A 25306-nucleotide genomic window follows, 5' to 3' on the forward strand; every position below is an offset into this window, starting at 1 on the left:
CGCCGAAGTGGTCGCACGCGGCGCCAAACGCCTCGGCGGGTTTTGCGAAACCTCGACGCGACTCCGGTTCGAATAAACGCTTCGGGTTCGGGGTGTCCCCTTCCACACCGCTCGCGCACGCCGCGCGCTCGGTGTCCCCGTCCACGGACCGCTCGCGCAGTCTCTCCCCGAGCGCGTGCTCCGAGCGCAGCGGCGCGAGCGCGTACTCCTCGTCGTGGTCCTCTGACGCGTCGTTCTTGACTGACCGCTGCGGCGGCGGCGGCGGCGGCGGCGCCCCCACGCGGTGCGAGCTCGCGCACCTCCCCGCCGGGAGGTTCGTGTACGGCCGTCGGTACTTGCAGCCGTTCGAGTTCAGCGCGTTCTGGCAGAGCGCGCAGACGAACCGCGGGGGCGTGCGCGCGGCGGCGGTCGGCGACGCGTCGGCGACGAAGAGCGGCGCGGGGTCGCCGGCGCGGTCGTGGGGCGGATCCCCGGCGAGCGACGGCGGCGGCGGCGGCGGCGGCGAGATGGACGATCGCGCGCCGGGGTCTGGGGAGATGAACGCGACGAAGTCGGCGCCGTCGCGGAGCGACGAGGCGGCGAGCTGGAGGAGGAGACCGCCGCTGAGCGGGGAGGAACGGAAGTCGCGAACGACAGTAGAGGAGGACGCGGCGGCGGCGGCGGCGGCGGCGTCCCCGCGCACGCCAAAGTCCGCGCCGATCGACGTCCCCCCCGGACGGTCGCGAGAGAACAACACGTGGCCGGCGGGGGGGAAGGACGCGTATCGCGGGGTGTCGAGGCAGGGGTATCTCACGAACGTGGACCCGTTCGGCGGCGCGCGCGCGGGCGGCGGCGGCGGCGACGAGGGGCGGAAATCGAGCGGCGGCGGCGGCGGCGGCGCGGCGACGCCGTCCGCGGGTAAATGGGTCCCGAAAGGACGCTGGCGCCGCGTCGCGGAGGAGGAACAGGAGAGGGGGAGATCCGGGAGCCCGCGGACGTGGGAACCGACCCCGAGCGAGACGTGGGGCGGCCGCGGGAGGAAGAAGGATCAGGTCGACGGCGGCGGCGGCGGACTGACGCGCGCTTTTTCGCAGCCCGAGGTCGCGGCGTCGAGTTGAGGGCGCCGCGACGCGGAGCGCCGCGAGCGGCCTTCACGCCGAGCGCGGGCGACGACGCCGTCGTCCGCGTGTGTACGACGTACTGTATGTATTTATAGTTAGCAGCACGCGAGCAGAGTGTACCTTAGTTCGGTTTATACGCACAGCAAGTTCTTTTCGGTGGGTGGGAGCGTCGGGGCCGCATTTCTCGGTGAGTGCGCACACTCTGCTTCTGGCATCTGGCGAACTGGAGGACTCGAAGTGGCGGCTGAGATGCGCGACCACTTCGCGCGCGTCCCCGCACGACGCACGCACGACACCGGACGTCTCCCGCGACTCCCTCGCGCGGTCGTCGCTCCCCCCGCACGTCCCGCACGTCAGCCGCGCGCGCGAGAGCCTTCCACGGTCGCGCTTCGAACCGGTCCGTCGCCGCGTCTCGTCTCGCCCGAATCGCTCGCCAGCGCAGCGGCGGAACCGCCAACCGGGGACCGCCGCCTTTTGATTTCTTTCCGTCTCTCGCCGCGCGCCGCACGCGGTCTCGCGATGCCGAAGCGCGACGCCCCCTCTTCCGGGGTCGCGAAGGCGAGCGCCGGCGCGAAGAAGCGCAAGGCCGCGCCGAAGGGCGGCGAGGACGTCATCAAGCTCTCCTCCGAGCCCGCCGCCGAGTCCGGGTCCGAGTCCGGGTCCGAGTCCGAGTCCGATAGATCCGAGTCCGACGTTGACGTCGTCCCGGTCGAGGAGGCGAAGAGGGAAGGGAAGAAGATAGCCGCGAAGACGAAGAACGTCCACGGCGCGTTCGGCAACGACAAGGAGACGCGCGCGAAGACGCTGTACATCGGGCACGTCCCGCACGGCTTCTACGAGGACCAGATGCGCGCGTACTTTGGGCAGTTCGGGGAGGTAACGCGGCTGCGATTGTCGCGGAACAAAAAGACGGGGAGATCGAAACATTACGCCTACGTCGAGTTCAAGTACCCGGAAGTCGCGGAGGTGGTCGCGCAGTCCATGGACGGGTACCTGCTCTTCGAGTCCATCATGAAAGTCAAACTGATGACCCCCGACGAGTGCCACCCGGAGCTGTGGAAGGGCGCGAACCGAAAGTTTAAGACGGTGCCGTGGCAAAAGAAAGCCGCGGAGAAGCACGACAGGGCGCTCACGGAGGCGGAGACGGAGAAGAAGAACGCCGCGCTGGTGAAGAAGGAGCGGGCGCGACGGCGGAAGATCGAGGCCGCGGGGATCGAGTACGACTTCCCCGGGTACGCGGCCGTCGCGGGGCCCCCGGGGCCCGACGCGAGCTCGGGCGGGGACGCGAAGGCGAAGAAGGCGACGACGAAGCCGGCGGCGAAGGGCGCCGGGAAGAAGCGAGCCGCGGAGGCGGAGGCGGAGGCGGCGGAGGCGGCGGAGGCGGCGGCGGCGGAGGAGGAGAAACCCGAGAAGACGCCCGCGAAGAAGGCGAAGACCCCGGCGGCGAAGAAAGAGGCGAAGAAGACCCCGGCGGCGAAGACCCCGGCGGCGAGGAAGACGGACCCGAAGACGTTCACGCCGCCGCTCACGCGAGGAAAGGAAAAGAAGAAAGCCGCCGCCGCGAAGAAGTGACTTCCCGGGAAGGGTTCGTCGCCGCCGTGCGATGAGGTTAGATCGTTCTCGTGAATACTACACGTGTTCCTCCCTCCCTCGTCCGCCTCACGCGACGTCCAGCTTCCCCGCGCACGCCTTGATCGCGTCCGTGCCGTCGCACTCGCTCGTCGTCGCTCTCCCCAGCGCCCCCGCGCACGCGGCGGCGGCGACGTCGTCCACGCTCACGGGCTCCGCCAGCGTCAGCGCGATCGCCCCCGGGGCTTTCTCCGCGATGGACTTCACGAGCCCGCTCCCCAGGAGCTTCACGAGCTGGTCGCCGTACTGTTTCGTCACCCGCGGCGGGTTCACGCTGAACGCGTCGCCGCCGTAGATGAAGGACGGCTTCACGACGAGCCGCGACGACGCGTCCGGGTACGCCGACATTAGCGCCGCCTCGGCCGCGGCTTTCCCCTCGAAGTACCCGCGCATCAGCGGCGTCGCGCCGACGACGTCCGGGACGATGGACGCGACGGAGACGTACACGAACTTCGGCACCCCCGCGGTTTTCGCGGCGTCGATCGCGGTCGCGTTCGCGTCGCCGTTCCCCGCGCGCATGTCCTCGTCGCTTCCGCCGATGCAACCGACGCACGAGACGACCGCGTCCGCGCCCTCGAACGCGGCCGCGAGCGCTTCGGACGCGGCGGCGGCCGCGAGGTCGATCGCGACGGAGGACGACGCGCCGGGGACGGCCGCGCCGGACTTGGAGATGGACGTCACCTCGGCGACGCCCGCGGAGGCGAGGCGGTCGACGACGCGGCTGCCGACGAACCCGGAACCGCCGAGGACGACGACCTTCTTCGTCGCGGTCGCGTCCGCGCGGACGGACGCGACGCCGCGGCGGGCGACGGCGACGCGGCGGCGGGGGGCGGCGACGCGGCGACGCGCGAGCGCGCCGAGGGGCGATGCGGCGAGCGAGGCGGCCATGGCGCGCGTGCGGCGGCCGCGCGGATGGATATCGTATGCCGAAACATTCTTTTCGCGACCAGACGTGGCGCTCGCTGAAGCGTCGTCCCTGCCCCCGCTCTCGTCGCGCCAGAGCGATCGGGCGCCGCGGACGCGTCGACGGGGCGCGATGCACGGCTCCGGGCCGTCCCCCGGGACGCCTCCCTCGCGAGGCTCCCCCGGCGAGTCCCCCGACGCGGCGGCGAGCGCGGCGATCCGCGAACGCGGCGGCGACGCGTCCCCGAGCGGCGCGTCGTCGTCCGCGGGTCCGTCGGGCCCCGGGGGCGGGGGCGGGTCGTCCGTGTTCGACGCCCTCGCGGGGTGGCACCAGAGGAACATCAACGCGATCCAGGCTGCGCTGGACGAGATGATGACGACGACGGAGGAGCTCGCGGACGGCCTCCCCGCAGCCTTGGAGGGACGGAAGAACCTCCGGACGCTGCGCGAGGATCGCAGAGCCGCGGCGTTCGCGATGGAGGAGGCGCGGATCAAACTCGAGGACGCGGACAAGACGGCGAAGCGCGCGGATCGCGCGGTCAAGGATAACGGCGGGTCCCTGCGCGCGCCCCCGGAGCTCGCGGCGCGACGCGAGCGCGCGCGCCAGGTTCTCCTCACCGCGCGCGTGGACCTCGCGACCGCGACGACCGCGCACGCCAAGGCGGAGAAGGCGCTCACGAAGCACGAGGTGCAAGCTGCGCGGCGATGCCTCCCGCCCGAGGCCACCGCCGTGGATGTCTTGAACCTCTTCAAGACGTGGTCGCCGAAGACTCCGGAGGAGACAAAACGGCGCGACGCGCTGATGCACCGCGCGGCGGTTCGCATTCAGAGAGCGCACCGCGCGCGGACGGCGCGGCGACGGAGAGAGGCGGCGAGGCGCGGGCGGGCGCGCGCGTTGGCGGCGGGCGCCGCGCGCGTCGTCTCGTTCCTCGCCGCCGCGTGCGTCCTCCTCGCGGTCCTCGCGGCGTCGTCGCGAGTCTTCGCCGCGGTCTCCGCGCGCGGCCGCGACGTCGCGCATCGCGCGATGGACGACGTCTGGGGCGTCGCGAGGACGCTCGCGCCGTTGGAGCATCGGTACTTGAACGACGCGGACCGGGCGGATTCCGCGGCGGCCGCCGAAAAGGCGAGGGCGAAAGACGCGCTCGAGAGGCTCGCCGCCGCGCGGCGCGAGCTCGAGAGCGCGGAGAAGGCGCACGCGGTGAAGAGCAAGGCGATGGAGAAGGAGATGGCGTCGTTGCGGACGATGGCGGCGAGGAAAGCGGCGACGGCGTCGAACGCGCCGATGTGGACGCGAGCGGAGGCGCGAAACGCCGGGTACTCTGGTCGCGTCGCCGCCGCCGCGACGGCGGCCGCCTCCGAGGCTATGGAGGCGCGGCTGCGGAACGCGACCGCGCGCGCGGACGCGGCGGTCGCGGAGGCGGACGCCGCGCGCGCGGAGCTCGAGTACCTGCGAGCGTCGACGCGGAGGGGGTTACTTCCGGAGGAGGGGAAACGGTGCTTCGCCGCCGTCGCGGACGCCAGGGCGAGCGCGGCGGCGGCGGCGGCGGCGACCGCGGGGAAGGCGGCGACGGAGAAGGCGACGAGAGCGACGCGCGAGAAGCTTCGCAGGGTTACCGAGGCGAAGACGCGCGCGGAGCGCGCGAGGGACGCGCTCTCGACGGAGCTCGACGCGTTGCGCGCGGCGACGCCCGAGCTCCGAAAGCTTTCGGAGCGCGAGGATGGGGACGGCGGCTCGAGGAGGAAGACGGTGCTCGGCGCCGCGAAGCTCGTCGCCGCGGCGAAACGCGCGGCCGAGAGAGCGAGAGAGGCTGCCGCCGCGCTGAGAGACGCGGAGTCGCGCGCGGACGCGGCGACGATCGAGCTCGAGGCGTTCAAAGCCGTCGTCGCCGGCGGCGTCGGCGGCGCCGGCGGCGCGTCGAAGCGCGGCGCGGCGCTCCTCGACGCCGCGTCCGTCGAGGCGGAGGCGGCGAGGGAGGCGGCCGAGCGCATCGTCGCCGACCGCGCGCGCGCGCTCGACGAAGCCCGGATCGTCGCGGAAGCGCGCGCGGACGCGTACAAGGTGGAGATCATCGCGATGAAACGGTCCGGGTTCGGGGGCGAGTTCGGCGGCGTCGGCGGCGTCGGCGTCGGCGGCGTCGGCGTCGGAACCTTCATCGCGATCGCCGCGTGCGCGTACGCGCTTCTCTTTGGCTCGTCCGGGTCGAGACCTCCCGCCTCTTCCTCGTCGACGATCGCCGTCGCGGCGTCGACCGCCGCGCCGGCGTCGTCCGACGACGCGGCTTCGACCGCCGACGCCGACGCCGACGCGGAGGCGACGCGCGTCCTGGACGCGCGGCTCGCCCCAGCGCGCGCGGCGACGCGCGCGCTCCTCGCCGAGGGCAAAGACGCGCGCGTCGCGAGGGACGCGCTGCGAGCGCTCTGGGCCGCGATCCATCTCGGCGGGCCGGACGCGCAGGCTGCGTTCGTCCGCGAGAGGATGCACGAGGCGGTGTACGCGGCGATGACGGCGCACGCGTCGGACGCGAAGGCGACGGAGGCGGCGTGCGGGTGCGTGTTGGCGGCGGCGTCGGAGAATTACGAGGTGGCGAAAGCGCTCGCGGATAACGGCGGGCGGCACCGCGTTCGGAAGGCGATGCGCGCGAGCAAGAAGATGGGGAGGAAGATGACGTTCGGGGGGGCGTTCGAGGAGTTGAAGCCTTGGTTGCATCGCAAGAGCCTGACGCCCGTGGAACAGGCGCGGTACGACGAAGTGGACGGCATCGGGCCCCCGAGCGAGGCCGGGGACTCGAGTTAAGTAACGTTAGATGTTGAAGCGTTACACAACGTATCGTTCTGCGTCAGGACTACTATGATAGCGTCGTCGTTCGTACAAGGTACTACAGACAGAATACAAAAGAATGCACGGAGCGCGTCGAGTCGATCACGATCGATCACACCCCTCCCCCCCGCCCCCACTCGCGCGCGGTCGCGTCCATGTCCCACGGGTTCGCGGGCTCTCGGACGTCCCCGCGCGGCGACGGCAACGACCCGAGCGCCGCGAGCGGGTCCCCCGCGTCGAGATTCTCCCCGAGAAGCGTCCCGCTGTCCGTCATCCGCGACGGCGTCGGCGGCGACGCCGCGAAGAGGTCGTCCGGGCACGGGTCCGGGTCCGACGGACGACGCGACGCGACGACGACCGCCGCGCGCATCTCCGTCTCGAGCCTCCGCGCGTCGACCGACCGCGTCGGGCTTCGACCGCGGCGCGCGTCGCGGTCGTCGACGCCGCCGCCGAGTTCGAGCTCGTTCGGCGAATCCCCGCGAGACGGCGGCGTCCCCGGGCGCCAGCCCGTCGCGCGGTTCCAGTCGTAAAACCGCTGAAGCGTCACCTGGTACTCCGTCTCCGCGTCCGCGTCGTCCTCGCCCGCCGCCGTCGCGGTCGACGCCGCCAGCGACCTCGGGAAGTTGCTCGCGCCGATCGCGTCGTCGAGAAACATGCTCGCGGACCCCGGCGCGGCGAACGCGGTCGGAGACTTCGCGCGGCTTCGCGCGGCGGCGGCGGCGGCGCGGCGCGGCGACCCCGGGAGCGACCCGCCGCGGCCGGGGACGACGGGCGCCGCGGAGCACTTGAACCCGTTCAGGGACGCGATGACTTCCCGTCCGCCCTCATCCGGCTCCCACGTCGGGTACTGCGCGTGGAACGACAGGAACGACTTCTCCATCTTCCCCTGTTTGCTTCGCGCGGGTTTCCGCGCCGTCGTCCCCGCGCCGTATTTCGCGTTTCCGTGCCGTCGGAAATCGAACGCGCTCAGCGAGCACACGTCTCCGACGCCCTGTCGATGCACCGTGAAATTCCTGACGAAGCTCACGATCTCGGGCGCGGATTCGCACAGCGGGTACCACAGCACGAACGGCGCGACGAATATGCTCAGCATCTCTTTCGCGAACGTCGCGGCTTTAAACGGAAACATCTCCTCAAACTCCGCCTGCACCTCCGCCTTGTGCGCGGCGTCGCGCCACCGTCGAGGGAGGTAGTGCGTGTGCGACACCACCTCCGCCATCAGACGGTTCGGCTCGAACACCTTGTTCGCCTCCCCGATCATCCCGCGACTCGCGGCCAGCAGCGTCCCGAGCACGGCCGTGTGCCAGAGCAAGTCGCGACCGAACACCTCCGCGTGCAGGAGATCGTCGTCGATCAACGCGCACGCGATGCACATCGCGGCGAACGCGCCGACGACGTAGGAGACGAATTTGGCGATCATGCTCACGACCGGGGACGGGAACTGCGAGAGGTACTTGGTCGCGTGCTTGTGCGCCGCGGTCAGGCGGTGCTCGTGGAAGTGCTTCAGCTCGTTGAACTCCCGGAGTTTCCACCGCGATTCCGGGCTCCACGACCGCGCGCCCACCGCGGCGGGGTGACGGTAAAACCTCTCCGCGTCTCGAAGCGCGAAGTACGTCGCCATGAAAATCGCGATGAACGGCGATAACACCAAGTTAATCACCGCGAGCGTCCGCATCCGCTTCCTGAGCGCGCGCACGTCGTAGAACGACGGCCGGATCGAGAAGTCGTCGTCGAACATCCCGTGAAACACCGCCCACTCGAGGTTCCACCGCACGCACGTCGTGAGCCACCGCGTCCGCCGCGCGCCCGGCAGCCCCGTCAACGTCAGCCCCAAGACGTCGCGGTTGATCATCCCGAGGAGGTAGTTCTCCTTCCGCATGATCCGCGCGACGATGTCGTGCTCGTTCAGGTCCTTCGTGATGCATAAGCGCGTCGTCGCTTGTAAGTGCACGACGCGCGCCACCACCTCTGGCCACTCGACCGTCTGCGCGAGCGAACGTCGGGGTGGAGTTGAAAGGCGTCAGAAGCGGAGTTGAAAGGCGTCGAGGGCGGGGATTGAAACCGTGGCGTGGGCAGAGAGAAACGCCGGGAAAAGTCCTTAAGGATCGGCGTTCACCACGCCGACGCGGTCGTATGGGGACCAGTGTACGGGACGCGCCTGCACGTCCCGGTCCGACAGCTGAAGTTTATTGTTACAGAACGACCGCATCTCGAGCAGCGGCCGCAAGTCCGTCGCGAGCCTCGCGAGCGACCACGTCCAGTACAGCGAGAAGATGAGCAAGTACGTCACGACGACGACGTTCGCGAGCGTCGACCGGTGCGACAGCGGGGACGCGAACGTCGCGTCGCGCAGCACGTCGCACGTGCCCTCCGCGCCCGCGGATGCTCGTCCTCTCGCGTCCTCCGCGCACTCCGTCGAGAGGTATCTCCAGTCCACGAACAGGAGGAGCCACGCGCTGAAGACGATCGTGAACCCCAACGTCAGGAGGTTCACGACGCGGCTCGTGACGATGCAGTAGAAGCCTTTGTCGTGGTAGTAGTCGTACAGCGAGGTGAACCACGCGTCGAGGTTGTCGATGCGCAGAGATCTCGCGCGCTCTTTCAGGAGGAGGTTCCCCTCGCTCTCGCCGTTCGGGGAGGACCCGGCCGCGTACGTCGACGCGTCGCGGTCGTCGTCCTCTTCCTCCTCCCTGGACGCCTCCGCCATGGACGGCAGCGTCGTGTAGTCGTACTCGCTCGCCGCGCTTCCCCACATCGACGACGTCATTTTTCCCACTCAAAAGTTCGCGCGAGACGACGCGCGCGCGCGCTCGAACGAACGAATCTCCTCGTCCGCGCCGAGACGAGGGGACGACGTCGCTCTCGTCGCGCTCGTGTCCCCGCCGCTCCTCGCGCGCGCGCGACGAGTCCCCGACGGACGCGGATACGCGCCGTCGCGGCGCTCGCGAAGGCGGGGGACGGACGAACGCGCGCGCCGCGTCGACTGCGCGCGACCCCGTCGCGCTATCCGCTTTAGGTGCAACGTTTAGAGATTCGCTTCCCGCGAAAAATTTGAACTGCACTTTCCGAGGCTCGCTCGAGGCGCGGCAGGGCGGGGCACACTACGACGGGCGCGCGAGTATGAAGACCCCCGTCGACCGCGCGCGCCTCGTCCCCGCGCACGCGGACGAGGTCAAGACGCGACAGCTGAAAGTGCACGTCCTGATCCACAAGCACGCGCGGCGGAGGTCCAAGCTCCGCGGCGCCGAGCTCGCGTCGAGGCGGGGAAGCGTCGGGGGAGACGCGTTGCGCGCGAGCGTGTGTTTCCAGCGCGGGCTCGACCTGTACGAGGGCGCGGGGGTGAAGCGCGACGCCGCCGCGGCGTTCGCGTGCTGGCGCGAGGCCGCATCGCGCGGAGACGTCGACGCGATGTATAACGTCGGGGTGATGTACAACGACGGCGACGGCGTCGAGAGGTGCGTCGCGAAAGCGCTGACGTGGTTCGGGGAAGCCGCGAAGCGAGGGGACGCCGAAGCCGCGGCGTGGTGCGCGCGACTTCGCGCGCCGTCCTCGGGGTGAGACGAAACGAACCGTCGCGAGAAGAGTTGAATCGTCACAGAACGCGCGACGCGCGACGACGACGCGATAGATTGACGACGATACGATAATAGCGTGATATTAATTGCGAACGAAGCGACGCGACGCGGATAGCGGACAGCGGCGCGAACGTCCTGTTCGCGCGCTCACTCGGGCCCGACGTAGAGCGCGTGCAGGCCAAACAACACGAACAACACGCCGCCGCACGCGGAAACCGCGCGTTCGGACACCTTGCTCGCCATGTGCCGCCCGCCGAGGACGGCCGCGCCCGTGCAGATCGCGTGCCCGGCGATCCCGCCCAGGGTGACGCCGTACGGGTCCGACGACGCCGCGAGGCCGATCGTCGCTATCTGCGACCGGTCGCCCCACTCGGCGACGAACGTGATGAAAAACGTCTGGAGGAAAATCGGGGAGAGTAACCCCCCGAACGTGAGCGTTTTCTTCCACCCGAGGAGCGCGCCCTTATCCTTCCCCGTCGTCTCGTCCCCGAGCTCCTCCTCGACCTCGCGGAGCTCGTCCGCTTGCCCGCCGCCATCCCACGCGATGGTCGAGTCGTACAGCGACCTGGCGCCGAAGAAGAGAAACAACGCCACGGCGACGTAGTGCGTGTAGACTTTGCTGATGAGGGTCGGAGCCGCCCACCCCATCGCGGCGGAGAGCGCGGTCATGACCCCGAGCGCGCCGATCGCGCCGGCGAAGACCTGCGGGAGACGGGGTGGGTCGACGACCATCGGTGGAGTGGGAACGGATGGTGAGAACGCGACGCATCGCGGGAGGGAGACGACGTCGGATGACGTGAAAAAGTGCGCGCCCTGACTAACAAACCCTCGGCGGGACGCGGGTTCGGGATCCGTCCGTCCGCGACGCACCGTGACGCGGGAGTGGCGCATCGCCATGATCGCCGCGATGAAGAACGTCTTGTCCCCGATCTCGCTAAGGAGGATCATGACGCCGGACTTGACGAGTCCCTCCATGAACTCGCGCGGGTCCAGCGTCGGCGTCGGCGCGGGGACCGAGAACTTCGGCATCGTTCAGCGAGATCTCCTCCGTCCTCGTGAAGACGAATTCTGAATTCACCCACGCGAGCGACGCGGGAGCGGCGTGCGAGAGGCGCGCGCGGTTCGGGACCGTGCGAAGGTCGATGCGGGCGCGACTGCACCGAGCGCGAAGAAGGACGCGGCGGACGCGGGGGCGGAGAAGTCGCGACGCGCGCGGCGTGAACTGCCCCCGACGCGGACGCGCGAGGACCAACTTAGGTCGAAATAACGCGACCAGCCAGACGTACCGGACGCGACGTAACAACAATTTAATTCCGCGGGGGTGTTGACGCGCCCCCCCCTCCCCCCCCTCGCCACTCCGACGAGCGCCGACGGCGCGATGGCGCCGTCGACGTCGAGCGAGGACATCGGCCCGCCGCCGCCGTATCACACCCCCCCGCCGTTCGTGTCGTGCTACTCGAACCCGTGGTACCGCCGATGGGTCCTCTTCCTCCTGTTCCTCGTCACGATGATGCAGAGCACGGACAGAAACATCCCGTCGATCCTCCTCCCGGAGATCGCGCCGGAGTTTCACATGACCGACCTCGGCGGCGGGATGCTCAACGGCGCCGCGTTCGTGCTCATATACGCCGTCGCGACGATCCCGCTCGCGCGCGTGGCGGACATGTACGGCCGCAAGATACTCCTCGTGACGTCGCTCCTCGTGTGGAGCACGCTGACGTCGCTCAGCGCGCTCGCGACGTCCTCGCGCGATCTCATGATCCTCCGCGTCGGCGTGGGGTTAGGCGAGGCCGGGTGCGCGCCCGCGTCCGTGTCGCTGATCGCGCTGATGTACGGTCCGTACGAGCGCGCGAGCGCGATCGCGATCCAGCAGCTCGGGTTCGCCGCGGGGATCATGGCGGCGAACTTTTGCGCCGCGGTGATGGTCAACTCGTTCGGGTGGCGCGGGATCTTGGGCGTCCTCGGCGCGCCGGGGTACTTACTCGCGGCCGTGATCGCGATCACGCTGCGGGACCCCCCGGTGGTCGCGCGCGCGCATCGGTACGTGTTGGACGAGGAGACCGGGGAGTTGCGGCGGCGGCGGCGGTCGAAGTGCGCGTCGATTCGCGACTGGTGGCGAGAGCTGTGGGAAGGCGTGAAGGAGTGCGCCGCGCATCTGATGAAACGCCCGACGTTCGTGCACCTCACCGCGGGGGTGATGATTCAGCTCGGCGTCGGGCTGGCGATCATGGCGTTTTTGCCCACGTTCTTAGAGCGCGTGCACGGGATGACGACGCGAGAGGTTGGCTTCCGCATCGCCATCGTCGGCGGCGTCTTCGGCGGGTTCGGCGTCATCCTCGGCGGCGTCGTCGGCGATTACCTCACGACGCGCTCGCGCGGGGACCAGCGACACATGCTGCTGTTCGTGCTGGGCTGCAACGTCGTCGCCGCGCCGCTAAACGTGTTCGCGTGCCTCGTCGACGACGCGAACGCGGCGACGTACTCCAGCGCCGTCGTCGTCGCGTTGTTCATGGTCATGGCGGGGCCCCCGGGGGCGATCGTGCAGTCGCTCGTCCCGGACAGGATGCGCGCGACAGCGCAGGGATTTTTCGGCGTCCTCGCGAACATGATCGGCGGGACGATGGGGCCCGTGATCGTCGGGTTGCTCTCGGACGCGTTTAAGAAGCCGTACGGCGACGACGGGATTCGATACGCGCTCGCGTTGACGATGGTCTTCTGTCTATGGGGGCAGTTCCACTGGTGGATGGCGACGCGAAACCTCCCGAAGGACGTCCTCGTCCCGGGCGGGGGCGAGGGCGCGGAGAAAGGAGAGGCGGGAAGCGCTAGCGGCGGCGCGGCGGGGACGGAGTACGTGCGATTGATCGACGACGAGCGAGACGGCGGCGGATCGAACGGCGGACGCGGGCTGTACGGGTCGAATAGTCGAGAGCGGAGAGCGGCGTCGTAGCGCGGGTGATTGATGATTAATTAAACAAACTTCATCCGTGACGCGTCGTCTACGTTGTATCGTTCGCGCGCGCGCGCTCGCGCGTAAAGAATCGTGATGCTCAGCGCCGCGAGTGCGACTTTTTCTTCTTGCGGCGCTTCTTCTCGCGCTCGGCCTTTTTGTGCTTCCGTCCGCGGTGCTTCCTCGACGCGTGCTTCCTCGAGCGCTCCCCGTCCTTCTCGCCGTCCTCCTCCTCGCCGTCGTCGTCGTCGTCGTCGCACTCGAGGCTGTCCGAGTCCCTTCGCGATCGTTTCACGGAACGGAAAAAGTGCTCCGACAGCCGCGACTGCGCGCGCGTCTCTCCCCCGCCGCCCTCTTCCCTCCCGCCGCCCTCTTCCCACCCGCCGCCCTCTTCCCTCCCGCCCCCGCCCTCGTCGCTCTCCTCGCCCTCGTCCTCTTCCTCTTCTCCCATCTCCGCGAACACCCCGCGCTCGCGCTCCGCGCGCTCCTCGTCCTCGTCCCACCACTCCTTCCTCTTCGGAATCTCAAACCTCGGCACCGTCGCGTCCTTCGGCATCTCCCCCGGGACGCACCTGCGTGGGTGAAGCGATCGGTCAGTCGAACGTCTTACCGGTCAAACGTTGAAAGGGAAGCGCGGGTGAAGAGTGACGACGGGAAAAGTCCTTAAGGAACGGCGTGCACCACGCGAACGGGGTCGTATGGGAAGCAGTCTCACCTCGCGTATTTCAACCCGACGACGCGAAACGCTCTCGCCTCCGTCGTCTCGCCCAGCCGCTCGCGCACGCGTCCGGCGAGGAAGCACGCGTGCGCCATGAGCACGATCTCGTCCGGGACGAGCGAGGACATCTCGCTCAGCGCGCCGGGCGCGGGGTCGGACGCCGGGGCGTTTTCCTTCTCGCTCTCGTCGTCTCTCCCGGCGCCGGGGATTTTATTTTCCTTCTCAGTCTCCGTCTCGGGCGTCGGCGTCTCCGGCGCGGCGACGCCGCCGCCGTCGTCCTCGCGTCGTCGCGGCGCGTCCCGGTCCCGCGCGAGGTCTGCCAAGAGGCCGATCTCTTCGTCCTCGGACGCCTCGAGCTCCTGGAGGCTCTTCGTGCGCGTCAGCGATGCCCCCCCGGACGCGTCCTCCTCCTCCTCCTCCTCAACGGCGGGAGCCGTCGTCGCCGCCGCCTTCAAAGACCTCCTCGTCTCCTCTTCTTCCGAGGAGGCGACGTTCGTCGTCGTCGTCGTCGTCGACGCGCCCTCGGCGCGCTTCGCGGCGATCGCGCGCAGCCTGCCCTCGAACTCCGAACTCGCCATGGAATCTTGAAGATGGTTCATCACGAGCTCGATGATCTGCCGCGACTCGTCGAGCCGTCCGTCATCCTCCGCGACCTCCGCGGCGGCGAGCGCTTGCTCGTAGTGCGCGCAGGCTTGCGTCGCTTGCTCTCTTCGCGCCTCGCGTAAACCTTGCGTGCACTTCAGCCTCAGCTCGCTCGGGTCGTCGCACAGGGAGACCCACTCGCCGGTGTCGAACCTCGCGGTATCCGTCCACGTCACCGTCTTCGGCGCGCCCGGGGGTTCCGTCGCCATCGCGGGCGCACAGATTCGAGATCTGTTGTTGCGCGAGTGACGCGACACCCCGCTCGATGAGACCGCGGCGGCCGCGAACGCGCGCGGCGTATCGAGACGGTGTCTCGCCCTCCTCGCTCGCGCGCGATCGCCGCGTGCCCTGCCGTGACCCCGGAAGCGGTCGCGAGCGGGACGCGGGACGCGTCGCGCGTGGAGGCGCGCTTCGCTCTGCCGCGTTCGCCGGCGGCGGCGGCGGGGAAAGTGCGTTTTTATCGAGTCAGCATCAGGTGTCAGCATCGCTTTTCCCGCGCCCGTGTGTGCCGTGCAGATGCACTCTCAGTGCTTGAGATGAGGTGCGTTCTATCCAAAAGTTTTTCACCCATCGCTCGGTTTCAACATTTGATCGCGTCCCCTTTCAACTGACCGGTAAACTTTTTTTGTATGGAACGACCCTGAGAGTCTGAGAGGCGAATCCCCGGACACGCGCAAAACTGAACGCTCTCAGAGACGTTGGCCCGCGACTTTTGACCCGCGTCCAGACGTCGCCGCGCCGCGCCGCGTCCTTCATCACGCGCCCTCCGCGTCTCCGATCGCACGTCACATCTCTCGAACGCCGTCGTCATGGGCAATTTCTCGGAGTTCTGCGCGACCGCCGCGACGTGGTTCGACACGAACGAGAAGCGCGCCGTGATCATCTGGGCCTTGTGCGCGTTCTCCGTGATCTCCATGTTCATCGCCGGCATGATGGCGTTCTCGAACATGCAGATGCTGAGAGACGAGCTCTATGAGGAAGGTAACAGCAGCGTAGCGAAGCTCTTCACGCAGATGCAGTTCGGGATCTTCTCCATGGCGATATCCGTCGCGCTGTGGGTCGCGTGCACGATGTGGGAGTACGCGTACAAAAATACCCCGCAGAAGGCCTTGGGGATAACCATCGTCCTGGGCGCGACGTTCTACACGATGATCATGCTCCTGTCGCACGGGATCTCCCTCGCGTACACGCAGACGTACACCGCGGACTGGGTCCTCGAGACGTACAACGAGTGCACGTTGACGCAGGAGAACAACTACCCGAATTTATGCGCCTTCGACGAAGGCGACAAGGAAAAATACGAAGCCACGTACGCTTTCGCGTTCATGAGCTTCGGGTGTATGTTCTTGTACGGCGCCGTGCTCGGGTATCTGCGATACAAGGAGAACACGGAGGGCATCTCCGGCGGCGGCGACGCGTACAAGGCGGAGGATCCTCCCGCCGCGACGAACGACCCGGAGAGCGGGTCGAGCGGGGCGTGGGACGGGGACGGCGGGTCGACCCCGCGGTCCGGGCCGGCGTCACCGGTGCAGAGCGGCTCGGGGGCGTACGATAACTCCCCGGAGGCGGCGACGGACGACGCAAACAACCCGTGGGCGTGAGGGGGGCGAGGGCGAGAGCGAGGCGGGCGCGCCCGCGGGAAAGAACGAAGCCGTCGACCGTGTGAGTTGAGTTCGCTATAAGATTTTTATTCATAAATAACTGAAGGTATTCAGGCGGGCGCGCGCTCGCGCTCGCTCAGTCGTCGCTCGACTTTACCTCCTTCGCGACCCCCCCCGCGACGTAGTGCTTCACGATCCCGTCCGGGTTCGGCAGCAGCATCCACTCCTTCAAGTCGACGTACCTACCTTGGAAGTCCAAGCTCCGGTGCGCGACGAACACCTTCGCGACGAGCAACTGTGCGCCGAGCTTGGTGAGAATTTTCTGCATCTTTTTGTTCCCCAGAGCGAGCTCCAAGGTGATCCCCGCGATGCACTGCGCGACGCCCTCGTCGTGCTTACTCCGCTCCCACTCGTCGACGAGGTGCGCGAAGAGCCCGACGACCTTGACGAGCCTCTCCGCGACCCCGGACTTGGGCCCCGCGAGTCGAAGGATCTGCCACGTCGACGCGAGCCCGGTGCGTTGCGCGGCGACGTTTCCGGGCGTCGCCGCCAGCACCCTCGCCAACGCGTCCGCGGTCTCGCCGCTCGTCACCGCGAGCCTCTTCGCGGCGAGAATCGACGACGCGGGGGCGTACAGAAGCACGCGGATCAGCTGCATCGCGCTGTCCGGGCCTTGCAGCGAGCGCTGCTGCAGCCACGTCAGCAATACCTGCGTGGCGACGTCGACGCCGCCCATGCTCTCGATCATCGCCTGCCGTCCCGGATCCAACACGGAGAGACGCACGAGCGCGGCGAGGCATCGAAGACGCGAGGACCACTCGACGGTGGGGTTGGTGGACATCTTCAGCAGCGCCGTGAGCGCGCGCGCGCGCACCATCGCGGCCGGGAGGATCTGGCGTCGTGTCTGCTCGCGGTACTTTTGTTTCGCGAGCTTCTTCGTCATCTTCTTGGTTTTCTTCCCCGTCCTCTTCCCGTCGTCCTCAAGCTTCGAGCTCGCGGCGCCGACGGATTTGAGCCAGTCCATGTTGATGAACGCGCCCATGGCGTCCGACGCGGTCACGTAGTCGTCGCTCTTCGCCTTCGGCGCCGCCTTGAATCTCGCGAGCAGCGCCTTGACGCGCGCGATCGCTTCTCTCGCGACGGGCGCGGCGCCCGCGGCGACGCCGCGCAACCACGGCGCCGTCTCCGCGGCTTTCTCCCACGCCACCTTGACGCTCAGCACCGCGGTCTTCAGGATCGTCACGAGCTCGTCGTCGACGCCTGCTTCCTTCTCCCAGACGTGCACGACGACGACGCGGTGCGTCACCGTCGCGACGACGACGAGGACGAACATCGTCGGCGAGAGCATCGCGCCGACGCACTTCAGAACGGCGAACGCGACCAGCGACAGCGGCCACGGGAGGTTGAACGACCCCGCGATCGTCCGCGCGCGCGACTTCTTCTTCGTCGTCGTCTCCTCGCGCGCGGCGCCTTTGCCTTTGCCGCCGCGCGCGCCGCTCCAAGATTTCTTGTCGGAGGCGGACGGCTCGCACAGACCGGAGACGGGGTCCGCGCGCGCGCCGCCTCTGCACGCGCCGGCGCAATCCTTCTCCGCGCCGCTGCCGCACACGCCGTCGCACCCGAACTTCTTGGCGCCCACGCACCGCTTGACCTCTTTCCTCCCGCAGTGGTTCATCCGCGCGGTGATCCCGACGCCGCACTCGACGCTGCACTTCGTCCACTCCCCCCATTTCGACGTCCGGCACTTTTCCCCCCAACGCAGATACGACACGTCCGGCTTCTTCGGTATCGTGTGCGCGCCGTACCGCTCCGGGTAAGCGCAATACTTCACCGCGCCTCGGAACGGCGCGCCGAGCGGCGAACGTCCCATCGCGGCGAGAAGGTCCACGGCGCCGCGCGTCGCCCCGCCGACGACTGTCCGCGTCGTCGTCGCCGCGACGTTCGCCGCCGCCCGCATCGGCGGCGCCACGAACGGATACAACGGATCCACGTACGTTTTCAACCCCAGAAGTCTGTAGAGCACCATCGCGACCGGAGACACCGTCGCTCTCGTCGTCGTCGCCGCCGCGAGCGCGATATCCCCCAGAGCGGTGGGCGCGTTCGTCGTCGCGCGGACGGCGTTGGCGCACGCGAATCGCAACGCGTGATTCGCCTTGGAGGACGCGCCGAAGAAGTCGTCCACGCGCCGCGCGTCTTCGAAGATGGACGGCCCGCCGGCGAAGAGACCTCGGTTCGAGGCCTGCGAGAGAGGGGTGGAGCGAGTGCGGGCGCGTCGTCGGTCGAGGACGCCGACGGTCGAGCGGAAACCGAGAAGAGGTGCGAGGATGTGGACGTCTCATCAACGGGTCGAAGGCGCGCGGGATCGCGGCGGCGACGCGGGTTCACGCGCGAACGAGCGCGACGGGCGAGGGCTTTCGCGAGCGCGCACCGTGACCCTCGTCTTCGGTTTGAACCCTCCCGTGAGCGACGCGTACCCCCCGCACGCGACCGCCACGACGGCGTAGCACTGCGCGATCGCCCACAGCGTCTTCAGCGGCGTCGCAATGTCGCGGCGCTTCCCGCGTCTCGGCGCCTCCGCGGACGTCATCATGCCGACCGACGCGACGCGCGAGCGAGACGCCTTCGCGGGATTTGAACGCGATGCCCGCTGAGATCCGGCGAGCGTGGATCCCGCGTCCCGCGCGCTCGACTCTCCCGCCCGGGCGAATTCGATTTGTAACAGCACGGCGAGTCGAGGCGTCGCTTCGAGATTCTTCTCGGGCAGCCACATGTTCTTTCACCCACCCTCGGTTTCAAAGTTTGTTGGCGTTGCCTTTCAAACGACCGATGAACACCCGTCGCTCGATTCGACCTCTCCGTTGAACCTCTCGACGGAAGAAAGCTAAAGGACGCGTCAACAGAAGAGGAAGTCGGCGCGGCGTCGATCGGCTCCTCTCATCACTTCCCTCCGCGAGGGCGACGATCTGAGCGCGCTTCGCTCGATCCGCCCGCAGATCGCGCGCGCAGCCACACCCCGCCGTCCGCGATGGCGCCCCAACCCGCGCCCGCGGGCGCGTTCGACCCGGCGATCCAAGGCTTGCGAGTCGCCGCGCTCGCGATCGCGTGCTACCTCGCGTACGACATCCGCCTCTACGCGATCCGCGAGTACGGCCGGATCATCCACGAGTTCGACCCGTGGTTCAACTTTCGCGCGACGCAGTACCTCGCGGACAACGGCTGGGCGAAGTTCAGCAGGTGGTTCGACTACATGTCCTGGTACCCGCTCGGACGGCCGGTCGGGACGACGATCTACCCCGGGATGCAAGTCACCGCGGTGTCCATCTGGAAGTGTCTCAACGCGCTCGGGTCGTCCTACGCCATGTCCCTGAACGACGTCTGCGTGTTCTTCCCCGCGTGGTTCGGCGCGGTCGCCACGCTGCTCGTGGCGTTCTTAACGAAAGAGTGTCACGGCAGCGCGAACGCGGCGGTCGTCGCCGCGCTCGTGATGGCCATCATACCGGCGCACACCATGCGCAGCGTCGGCGGCGGCTACGACAACGAGAGCCTCGCCGTCACCGCCATGTGCCTCACCTTCTTCGCGTGGTGCCGCTGTCTGCGAACGCCCGCGTCGTGGCCGCTCGGCGCGCTCGCGGGGCTCGCGTACGTGTACATGGTGGCCGCGTGGGGCGGGTACACGTTCGTGTTGAACATGATCGGCTTACACGCCGCGGCGTTGGTCTCGTTGGGGAGGTACGACGCGTCGCTGCGCAAGGCGTACTCGCTCTTCTGGCTCGTCGGCACCGCGGGGGCGATTCAGTTCCCCGTCGTCGGGCTCGCGCCGATCAAGTCCATGGAGCAGCTCGGCCCCGCCGCGGTGTTCGTTGGGATGCAGGTCCTCGAGGTCGCGGAGCGGTTGGTGCGTCGACGCGGACTGAGAGACGCCGCGGCGTGGCGCACGAGGGTCAACGTGTACTGCGCCGCCGCCGCGTGCGCCGCCGCCGCGGTGGCGATCCTCGCGCCGACCGGGTACTTCGGTCCGCTGTCCGTGCGCGTCCGCGGGCTGTTCATCAAGCACACGAAGACCGGGAACCCGCTCGTGGACTCGGTCGCGGAGCACCAGCCCGGGACTCCGGACGCGTACTGGCGGTACCTGCACTACCCGTTCTACGTCGCGCCGTTTGGGTTCATCGTCGCGTCGTGGCGGTTCCTTCGCACGATGTCCCCGGCGGCGCTGTTCTTGCCGCTGTACGGCTTCACCGCGTATTACTTCGCGAACCGCATGGTCCGCCTCATCATTTTTTTGGGCCCGATCGCGAGCGCGTTCACCGGCGTCGGCGTCGGGTTCCTCCTCGACGACGCGTTCGAGAACTCCCGCGAGCTGCTCGCCGGGGTCTTTTTTAAGAAGAGCGCGGAGAAGAAAGACGACGGCGGCGGCGACGGCGACGCGGGCGACGACGCGGACGATAAGAAGAAGAAGAAGAACGGCGACGCCGTCCCGCCGTCGCCGTCGCCGGCGAAGCCCGGGAAGAAGGGAGGCAAGGGCGGGAAAGGCGGCCGGAGCTCCGGCGCCGCGAGAACCGTCGACGACGCCACCCTGGGGGAAATCTGGAAGAAAAAAGTCACGGACCCGCTCGTGAAATTCTACGACTCGAAGACCACGCGCGGCGTGCGTTTATTCGCGGCGGCGTACCTCCTCGTCGTCGGCGTCCGCCACGTCCCGGACTTTGTCGACTACTCGCACGAGATGGCGCGCGGGATGTCGCAGCCGAGCGTGATGTTCAAGGGCACGCTACAGAACGGCGAGACGATCATCGTGAGGGACTACGTCGACGCGTACGAGTGGCTGCGCGACAACACCCCCGAGGACTCGCGGGTGATGGCGTGGTGGGACTACGGGTACCAGATCACCGGCATCGCGAACCGAACCTCGATCGCGGACGGGAACACGTGGAACCACGAGCACATCGCGAACTTGGCGCGGTCGCTCACCGCGACGGAAGAACGCGGGCACCGGGTGATCCGCCACCTCGCGGACTACGTCTTGGTGTGGACGGGCGGCGGCGCGGACGACATGGCGAAGTCGCCGCATTTGTTTCGCATCGGGAAGAGCATCGGGCACGATGGCGGCACCGTGGACATGTACGAGATCCAGTCCAAGTTCGGCGTGGATCGATACGGCCGCCCGACGCCGATGATGGCGCAGTCGCTGCTGTACAAGCTCGTGTCGTTCGAAGGTAAGGTATCCGAGGAGCGGTTCCAGGAGGTGTACACGTCCAAGTACCGCAAGGTGAGAATTTACAAAGTCGTCAACGTCTCGGAGAAGTCCAAGAGGTGGCTCGCGGATCCCGCGAACCGCCTGTGCGACGCCCCCGGGTCGTGGTATTGCCCCGGGCAGTACCCCCCCGCGCTCGCGAAGTTCACCGGGATCATCAAGGAGGCGTACCAGATGCCGACGTTCCACCGCGAGCGCATGGAGGCGGAGTTGAAAAGAGAGGAGGAGAGGCGGCGGAGGGCGAAGGAGGCGAAAGCCGCCGCCGCCGCCGAGGCTGCCGAGGCCGCCGCCGCCGCGGCGCGGAAAGCCGCGGAAGACGGGCCCGACGCGAAGACGGAGCTCTAGAGAGATGTTGATTCGTTTGATTTTTTCCGCACGACCGCCTCGGATCGCGTCGGGTCGAGTTGAAATAATACGCCGCCACGTTGTGCGACGACGACGGCGCGCGCGACCGCGGCACCAGACAAGCTGCTTGAAGTGAGGTTGTTATTTCAGTGCCATTTTTCAGCCGCCACCCTCAGATCGGATCGCCCCGCCCTCCGCCAGACAAGCTGCTTGCAGTGAGGTTGTTATTTCAGTGCCATTTTTCAGCCGCCACCCTCAGATCGGATCGCCCCGCCCTCCGCGACGATGGGCAAGCGCAAGGCTGAAGCGCGCGATGCGTACGTCATCGTCTCCGCGGAACGTCCTCCCCCGCCCTCGCACGAGCTCTCCCCCGCGGAGAAGGCGTACGTGAAATGGATGAAGCGCAGGGGCATCGTTCTGAACGGCGTCGGCGTCGGCCGCTTCCCTCGCACCGGGCGCGGATGCGTCGCGACGCGCGACATCGCCCCCGGGGACGTCCTCGTGAGCGTCCCCGAGGACGCGATCATCACCGCGGAGACGTCTGTCGCCGCGGACGCGCTGACGAAGTTCGGGCTCGGCGGCGACGAGATGAGCGCGGAGGCGTCGCCGCGGCTCGAGCGCGAAGCCCTCGTGCTCGCGGTCCTCGCGGAGATGTCCCGAGGCCACGAGTCCGACTTCGCGCCCTACCTCGCCGCGCTGCCGACGCTCCGCGCGACGCACTCGCCGCTCGCGTGGTCCGGCGCGGAGCTCGCGGAGCTGGAAGGGACGTCCGCGCTGGATCACCTGATGCAGATGGAGGACGAGGCATTGGAGCTCCCTTCCATGACCGCGGAGCACTGGCGGCACGTCGCGCGGCCGTTCCTGGAGGCGAACCCGGAGTTCGCGCGCGCCCCGGGCGGGGTCCGAAGACGCCGCGACGCGGGCGAAGACGACGACGATATCGACGACGAGGAGGGCGACGAGGCCGACGACGACGAGGCCGACGCGGAGGTGCTCGAGGCGCAGAAGATGTACCTCCACGCCGCCGCCCTCGTCGCCGGGTTTTCGTTCACCCTCGGCGGCGACGACGACGACGACGACGATGACGCATCCGACTCCGAAGGCGGCGGCGGCGGCGGCGGCGGCGGGACGACGCAGGCGATGGTGCCGTTCTGGGACATGCTCAACCACGCCTCCCCGTTGGACGCGTCCGTGCGGCTGACGCACGACCCGGACGCGCGCGAGCTGCGGATGGTCGCGACGAAACGCGTCCCCGCGGGCGCGGAGGTGTTTAACACGTACGGCCCGCTCGGGGACGCGGAGCTTCTGCGGCGGTACGGGTTCACGCTGAGGAAGAACCCACACGGTGGCGGCGTCGAGTGCGGCGTCAGGGAGCTCATGGCCGCGGCGTCGATGGCGAGGTACACCGCGGAGACTGCGGAGATTCATCGATTCGCGGACGACCCCGAGGACAGGGACGCCGACGACGACGCAGACGACTCCGACGAGGACTCCGACGAGGACTCCGAGAGCGACTCCGACTCCGACTCCGACGACGACGACGAAGACGACGAGACGGACGACGAGTACGACCTCGGGATCGGTGAGGTATCGAGAAAGGACATGATGGATCGGCTTCGTTGGCTGCGCCGACGCGGTATTCTGTCGAACAGCCGCGATAAATTTTACGTCTCGAGAACGGGGCGGCCGTCCGTCGCGCTGAGACACGCCGTGCGCGTGCTGTCCATGCACAGGTTTCAGTTCGGGGTGCTGCGCGCCGCGGACGCGTACGAGCGCGGCGAACGAGACGACCAAACGGGGGCGTACTCGGACGAAGACGACGAAGACGACGAAGACGGGTTCGGAGGCGCGAAGCCTATGACGACTTCCCAAATTTGGGACGGCGCCGGCGTCGGTGCGTCTCGCGCGTTCGACGCGCGCGCGTTCTTTTTCGTTTCGAGCGGTGTTTTTCGTTTCAGCGTCGCGGGAGAGCCGAGTGATCACGATACCTTTGTGGGATCTCCGAGCGGGCTGAAAAGTCCGTCGTGACGAGAGACAAAGGAGCGCTTTGATCTGCGCAACGTTCTGACGGCTCCCCCGCGTCCGCTTCACTCTTCCACCGCCCGCGCGCGTCCGTTCCGCACGCGCGACCGACCGACTGACCGTCCACGCGCTCGTCTCCACGCGCCGCGCGCCGCAGACGACGACGACTCGGACCTCGAGGAGCGCCAAGACCAGATGAGTAGGGTCGCCGTCGCGCTCGTCGCGTTGGCAGAGACCGCGCTGACGGTCGGACGGTTCCCGACCGCGTCCCTGCGGGTCGACGTAAAGCGTCTGAAGCAGCTCGGCCCGGAGCGCGCGGGCGAGCGCGCGCGCGCGGGGTTGGGCGGGTGGCGAGCCGGGATCAAGTCCGGCGCGGTCAAGAGGGCGGAGAGCGGCGATCACAAGCCGAGCTGGAGAGACGAAGAGCGTCGAGCGATGCACCGCGCGAGGATGGCGCTCGTGGTGAGGATCCGGGAGAAGCGCGCGCTGAAGGCGATGGCGGCGTGGGCGCGGCACCCGTGCCGAAGCGAGGAGGATTTACTCCCGCCGTTGCGTTCGAGCGACGTCGTCGAGAGAAAGGCGGGGTCGAAGGTTCGCGGCGCCTGCTGCGAGCGAGACTGCGAGCGCGAGGGACGAACGTGCGAGGCAAACTGATCTAATTAATTTTCGCTCTTGACGCCCGCGTGTTCGTCCGCGTGCACGTCCACGTCTACGTTCGTCGTCGCGTAATACTCCGCGGCTCGCAAGACCTCGTCCTCGAACACGACCTCCCACGCCCCTCCCGGGGCTTTGCTCGGCTTCAGCTTGATCGGCGAGCACCCGTTCTTTTCCCGCCACGGCTTTTCGCTCTCTTCGACGTCCGCCATCTCGCTCAGGGGCTTCCAAATCCGTTTCCTCCACGCCCTGGACTTATCCCCCGCGATCGCCTCGGTCTGTCTCACCGGGTCGAACACCGTGACGCTGCGTCGTAAGGTCACCCCGATGCGCTCGCCAGCGGCGTTGGAGAAGTCCATCACCGGCTCGTCCCCCGCGGCGGCGTCTTTCAAGTCGTCGACGACGTCCAGGATGTCGTCCTCGTCCTCGTCCGACGCCTCGTCTTCGTCCTCGCCTCTGAACTCTTTCGGCGGCGCGGGCGCTCCCGGGGCGGTGTTCGTCGGGTGTATCGCGTGCGTCCACTCCGCGTTGAACGCCATGTTGAAGAAGATCGCGCTCCCGGGCTCGAGGGCGACGCGGAACCCGCTCGCGGCTTTCGCTTCGAGCCATTTGTTCCGAACCTCGCGCGCGTGCGCCGCCGCGTTCGCGACCGACGCGTCGGACGCCCGCAGCGTCGCGCCGAGCTCCCTCTCGCGCGCGATCGCGAGCGCCTTCGCGCGGCTGAACGGCGCCGCCGCGGCTTTCGCCGCGCTGACGTCCCGCCACGTCGGATTCTTATTCAACTCCGCGCGTAACTTCATTCGCGCCTTTTTCACATCGTCGGCGAATCGCGTCGCGCCGCCACCGCCGCCGAGGTCGCGCGCGACGCGTTTCGGCTCGAACGTCATCACCCTCGCGGCGCCGAAACTGACGGAGACGACGTAAGAATCGGGATCTAGATCCAGAACCTTGTCGCTGTGCGGGCCGATGCTGTCCCACGGGCCGACGTACCGGTTCACGACCGCGTGGTTGCACGTCTGCCCGCTGATCGCCTTCACTTTCGCGGCGACACCGCGGATGATCGCGGGCGGCGGCCGCGGCGGCGGCTGCCGCGTGTGGTCC

At 68.4% G+C, this 25306-nt stretch overlaps 12 protein-coding genes across 12 annotated transcripts; 7 read left to right on the forward strand and 5 right to left on the reverse strand.

Moving 5' to 3' along the window:
* Positions 1-1883: 1883 nt before the first annotated feature.
* Positions 1884-2336, forward strand: MICPUCDRAFT_7373 (uncharacterized protein; the record flags this gene model as incomplete). The annotated part of the gene is made up of 1 exon (XM_003056901.1): positions 1884-2336. A coding segment is annotated over one exon (453 nt), but the record flags the coding sequence as incomplete, so codon positions are not given.
* A 423-nt stretch (positions 2337-2759) lies between these two features.
* Positions 2760-3617, reverse strand: MICPUCDRAFT_56573 (uncharacterized protein; the record flags this gene model as incomplete). The annotated part of the gene is made up of 1 exon (XM_003057379.1): positions 2760-3617. The coding sequence occupies one exon, from the start codon at positions 3615-3617 to the stop codon at positions 2760-2762; it is 858 nt and encodes a 285-aa protein (XP_003057425.1).
* A 148-nt stretch (positions 3618-3765) lies between these two features.
* Positions 3766-6426, forward strand: MICPUCDRAFT_56574 (uncharacterized protein; the record flags this gene model as incomplete). The annotated part of the gene is made up of 1 exon (XM_003056902.1): positions 3766-6426. The coding sequence occupies one exon, from the start codon at positions 3766-3768 to the stop codon at positions 6424-6426; it is 2661 nt and encodes an 886-aa protein (XP_003056948.1).
* Positions 6427-7234: 808 nt separating this feature from the next.
* MICPUCDRAFT_709 (uncharacterized protein) lies at positions 7235-9130 on the reverse strand (the record flags this gene model as incomplete). Its single annotated transcript, XM_003057380.1, has 2 exons — positions 7235-8425; positions 8600-9130. Coding segments are annotated over 2 exons (1722 nt in total), but the record flags the coding sequence as incomplete, so codon positions are not given.
* Positions 9131-9570: 440 nt separating this feature from the next.
* On the forward strand, positions 9571-10008 carry MICPUCDRAFT_56576 (uncharacterized protein; the record flags this gene model as incomplete). Its single annotated transcript, XM_003056903.1, has 1 exon — positions 9571-10008. One exon carries the CDS (start codon positions 9571-9573, stop codon positions 10006-10008), a length of 438 nt encoding a protein of 145 aa, XP_003056949.1.
* Positions 10009-10172: 164 nt separating this feature from the next.
* Positions 10173-11000, reverse strand: MICPUCDRAFT_44111 (uncharacterized protein; the record flags this gene model as incomplete). Its single annotated transcript, XM_003057381.1, has 2 exons — positions 10173-10727; positions 10896-11000. 2 exons carry the CDS (start codon positions 10998-11000, stop codon positions 10173-10175), a joined length of 660 nt encoding a protein of 219 aa, XP_003057427.1.
* Positions 11001-11390: 390 nt separating this feature from the next.
* Positions 11391-13016, forward strand: MICPUCDRAFT_46810 (major facilitator superfamily). Its single transcript, XM_003056904.1, has one exon. It carries the CDS (start codon positions 11404-11406, stop codon positions 12970-12972), a length of 1569 nt encoding a protein of 522 aa, XP_003056950.1. The 5' UTR covers positions 11391-11403; the 3' UTR covers positions 12973-13016.
* Positions 13017-13072: 56 nt separating this feature from the next.
* Positions 13073-14541, reverse strand: MICPUCDRAFT_56579 (uncharacterized protein; the record flags this gene model as incomplete). The annotated part of the gene is made up of 2 exons (XM_003057382.1): positions 13073-13544; positions 13688-14541. The coding sequence occupies 2 exons, from the start codon at positions 14539-14541 to the stop codon at positions 13073-13075; spliced, it is 1326 nt and encodes a 441-aa protein (XP_003057428.1).
* A 600-nt stretch (positions 14542-15141) lies between these two features.
* Positions 15142-15943, forward strand: MICPUCDRAFT_56580 (uncharacterized protein; the record flags this gene model as incomplete). Its single annotated transcript, XM_003056905.1, has 1 exon — positions 15142-15943. The coding sequence occupies one exon, from the start codon at positions 15142-15144 to the stop codon at positions 15931-15933; it is 792 nt and encodes a 263-aa protein (XP_003056951.1). The 3' UTR covers positions 15934-15943.
* Positions 15944-15996: 53 nt separating this feature from the next.
* Positions 15997-18617, reverse strand: MICPUCDRAFT_46813 (uncharacterized protein). Its single transcript, XM_003057383.1, has 2 exons — positions 18362-18617; positions 15997-18172 (listed from the first exon to the last, which is right to left on the reverse strand). Exons 1-2 carry the CDS (start codon positions 18521-18523, stop codon positions 16070-16072), a joined length of 2265 nt encoding a protein of 754 aa, XP_003057429.1. The 5' UTR covers positions 18524-18617; the 3' UTR covers positions 15997-16069.
* Positions 18618-18889: 272 nt separating this feature from the next.
* On the forward strand, positions 18890-21616 carry MICPUCDRAFT_32514 (glycosyltransferase family 66 protein). The gene is made up of 2 exons (XM_003056906.1): positions 18890-20404; positions 20567-21616. Exons 1-2 carry the CDS (start codon positions 18959-18961, stop codon positions 21527-21529), a joined length of 2409 nt encoding a protein of 802 aa, XP_003056952.1. The 5' UTR covers positions 18890-18958; the 3' UTR covers positions 21530-21616.
* A 198-nt stretch (positions 21617-21814) lies between these two features.
* Positions 21815-24958, forward strand: MICPUCDRAFT_56583 (set domain protein; the record flags this gene model as incomplete). The annotated part of the gene is made up of 2 exons (XM_003056907.1): positions 21815-23423; positions 23709-24958. The coding sequence occupies 2 exons, from the start codon at positions 21815-21817 to the stop codon at positions 24203-24205; spliced, it is 2106 nt and encodes a 701-aa protein (XP_003056953.1). The 3' UTR covers positions 24206-24958.
* Between the last annotated feature and the right edge of the window lie 348 nt (positions 24959-25306).

This window comes from Micromonas pusilla (assembly GCF_000151265.4).
Source record: "Micromonas pusilla CCMP1545 genomic scaffold MICPUCscaffold_3, whole genome shotgun sequence".
NCBI lineage: Eukaryota > Viridiplantae > Chlorophyta > Mamiellophyceae > Mamiellales > Mamiellaceae > Micromonas > Micromonas pusilla.

What these genes read in the sequence shown, in the direction of transcription:
- MICPUCDRAFT_46810 (XM_003056904.1), top strand. Translation starts at nt 11,404, where the DNA reads ATGGCGCCGTCGACGTCGAGCGAGGACATCGGCCCGCCGCCGCCGTAT.
- MICPUCDRAFT_46813 (XM_003057383.1), bottom strand. Translation starts at nt 18,523, where the DNA reads ATGATGACGTCCGCGGAGGCGCCGAGACGCGGGAAGCGCCGCGACATT. An exon ending in AACCGAAGACGAGGGTCACG is followed by an intron (nt 18,173 to 18,361) that starts GTGCGCGCTCGC and finishes CCTCTCTCGCAG; the next exon opens with GCCTCGAACCGAGGTCTCTT.
- MICPUCDRAFT_32514 (XM_003056906.1), top strand. Translation starts at nt 18,959, where the DNA reads ATGGCGCCCCAACCCGCGCCCGCGGGCGCGTTCGACCCGGCGATCCAA. An exon ending in AGAAGAAGAACGGCGACGCC is followed by an intron (nt 20,405 to 20,566) that starts GTCCCGCCGTCG and finishes TACGACTCGAAG; the next exon opens with ACCACGCGCGGCGTGCGTTT.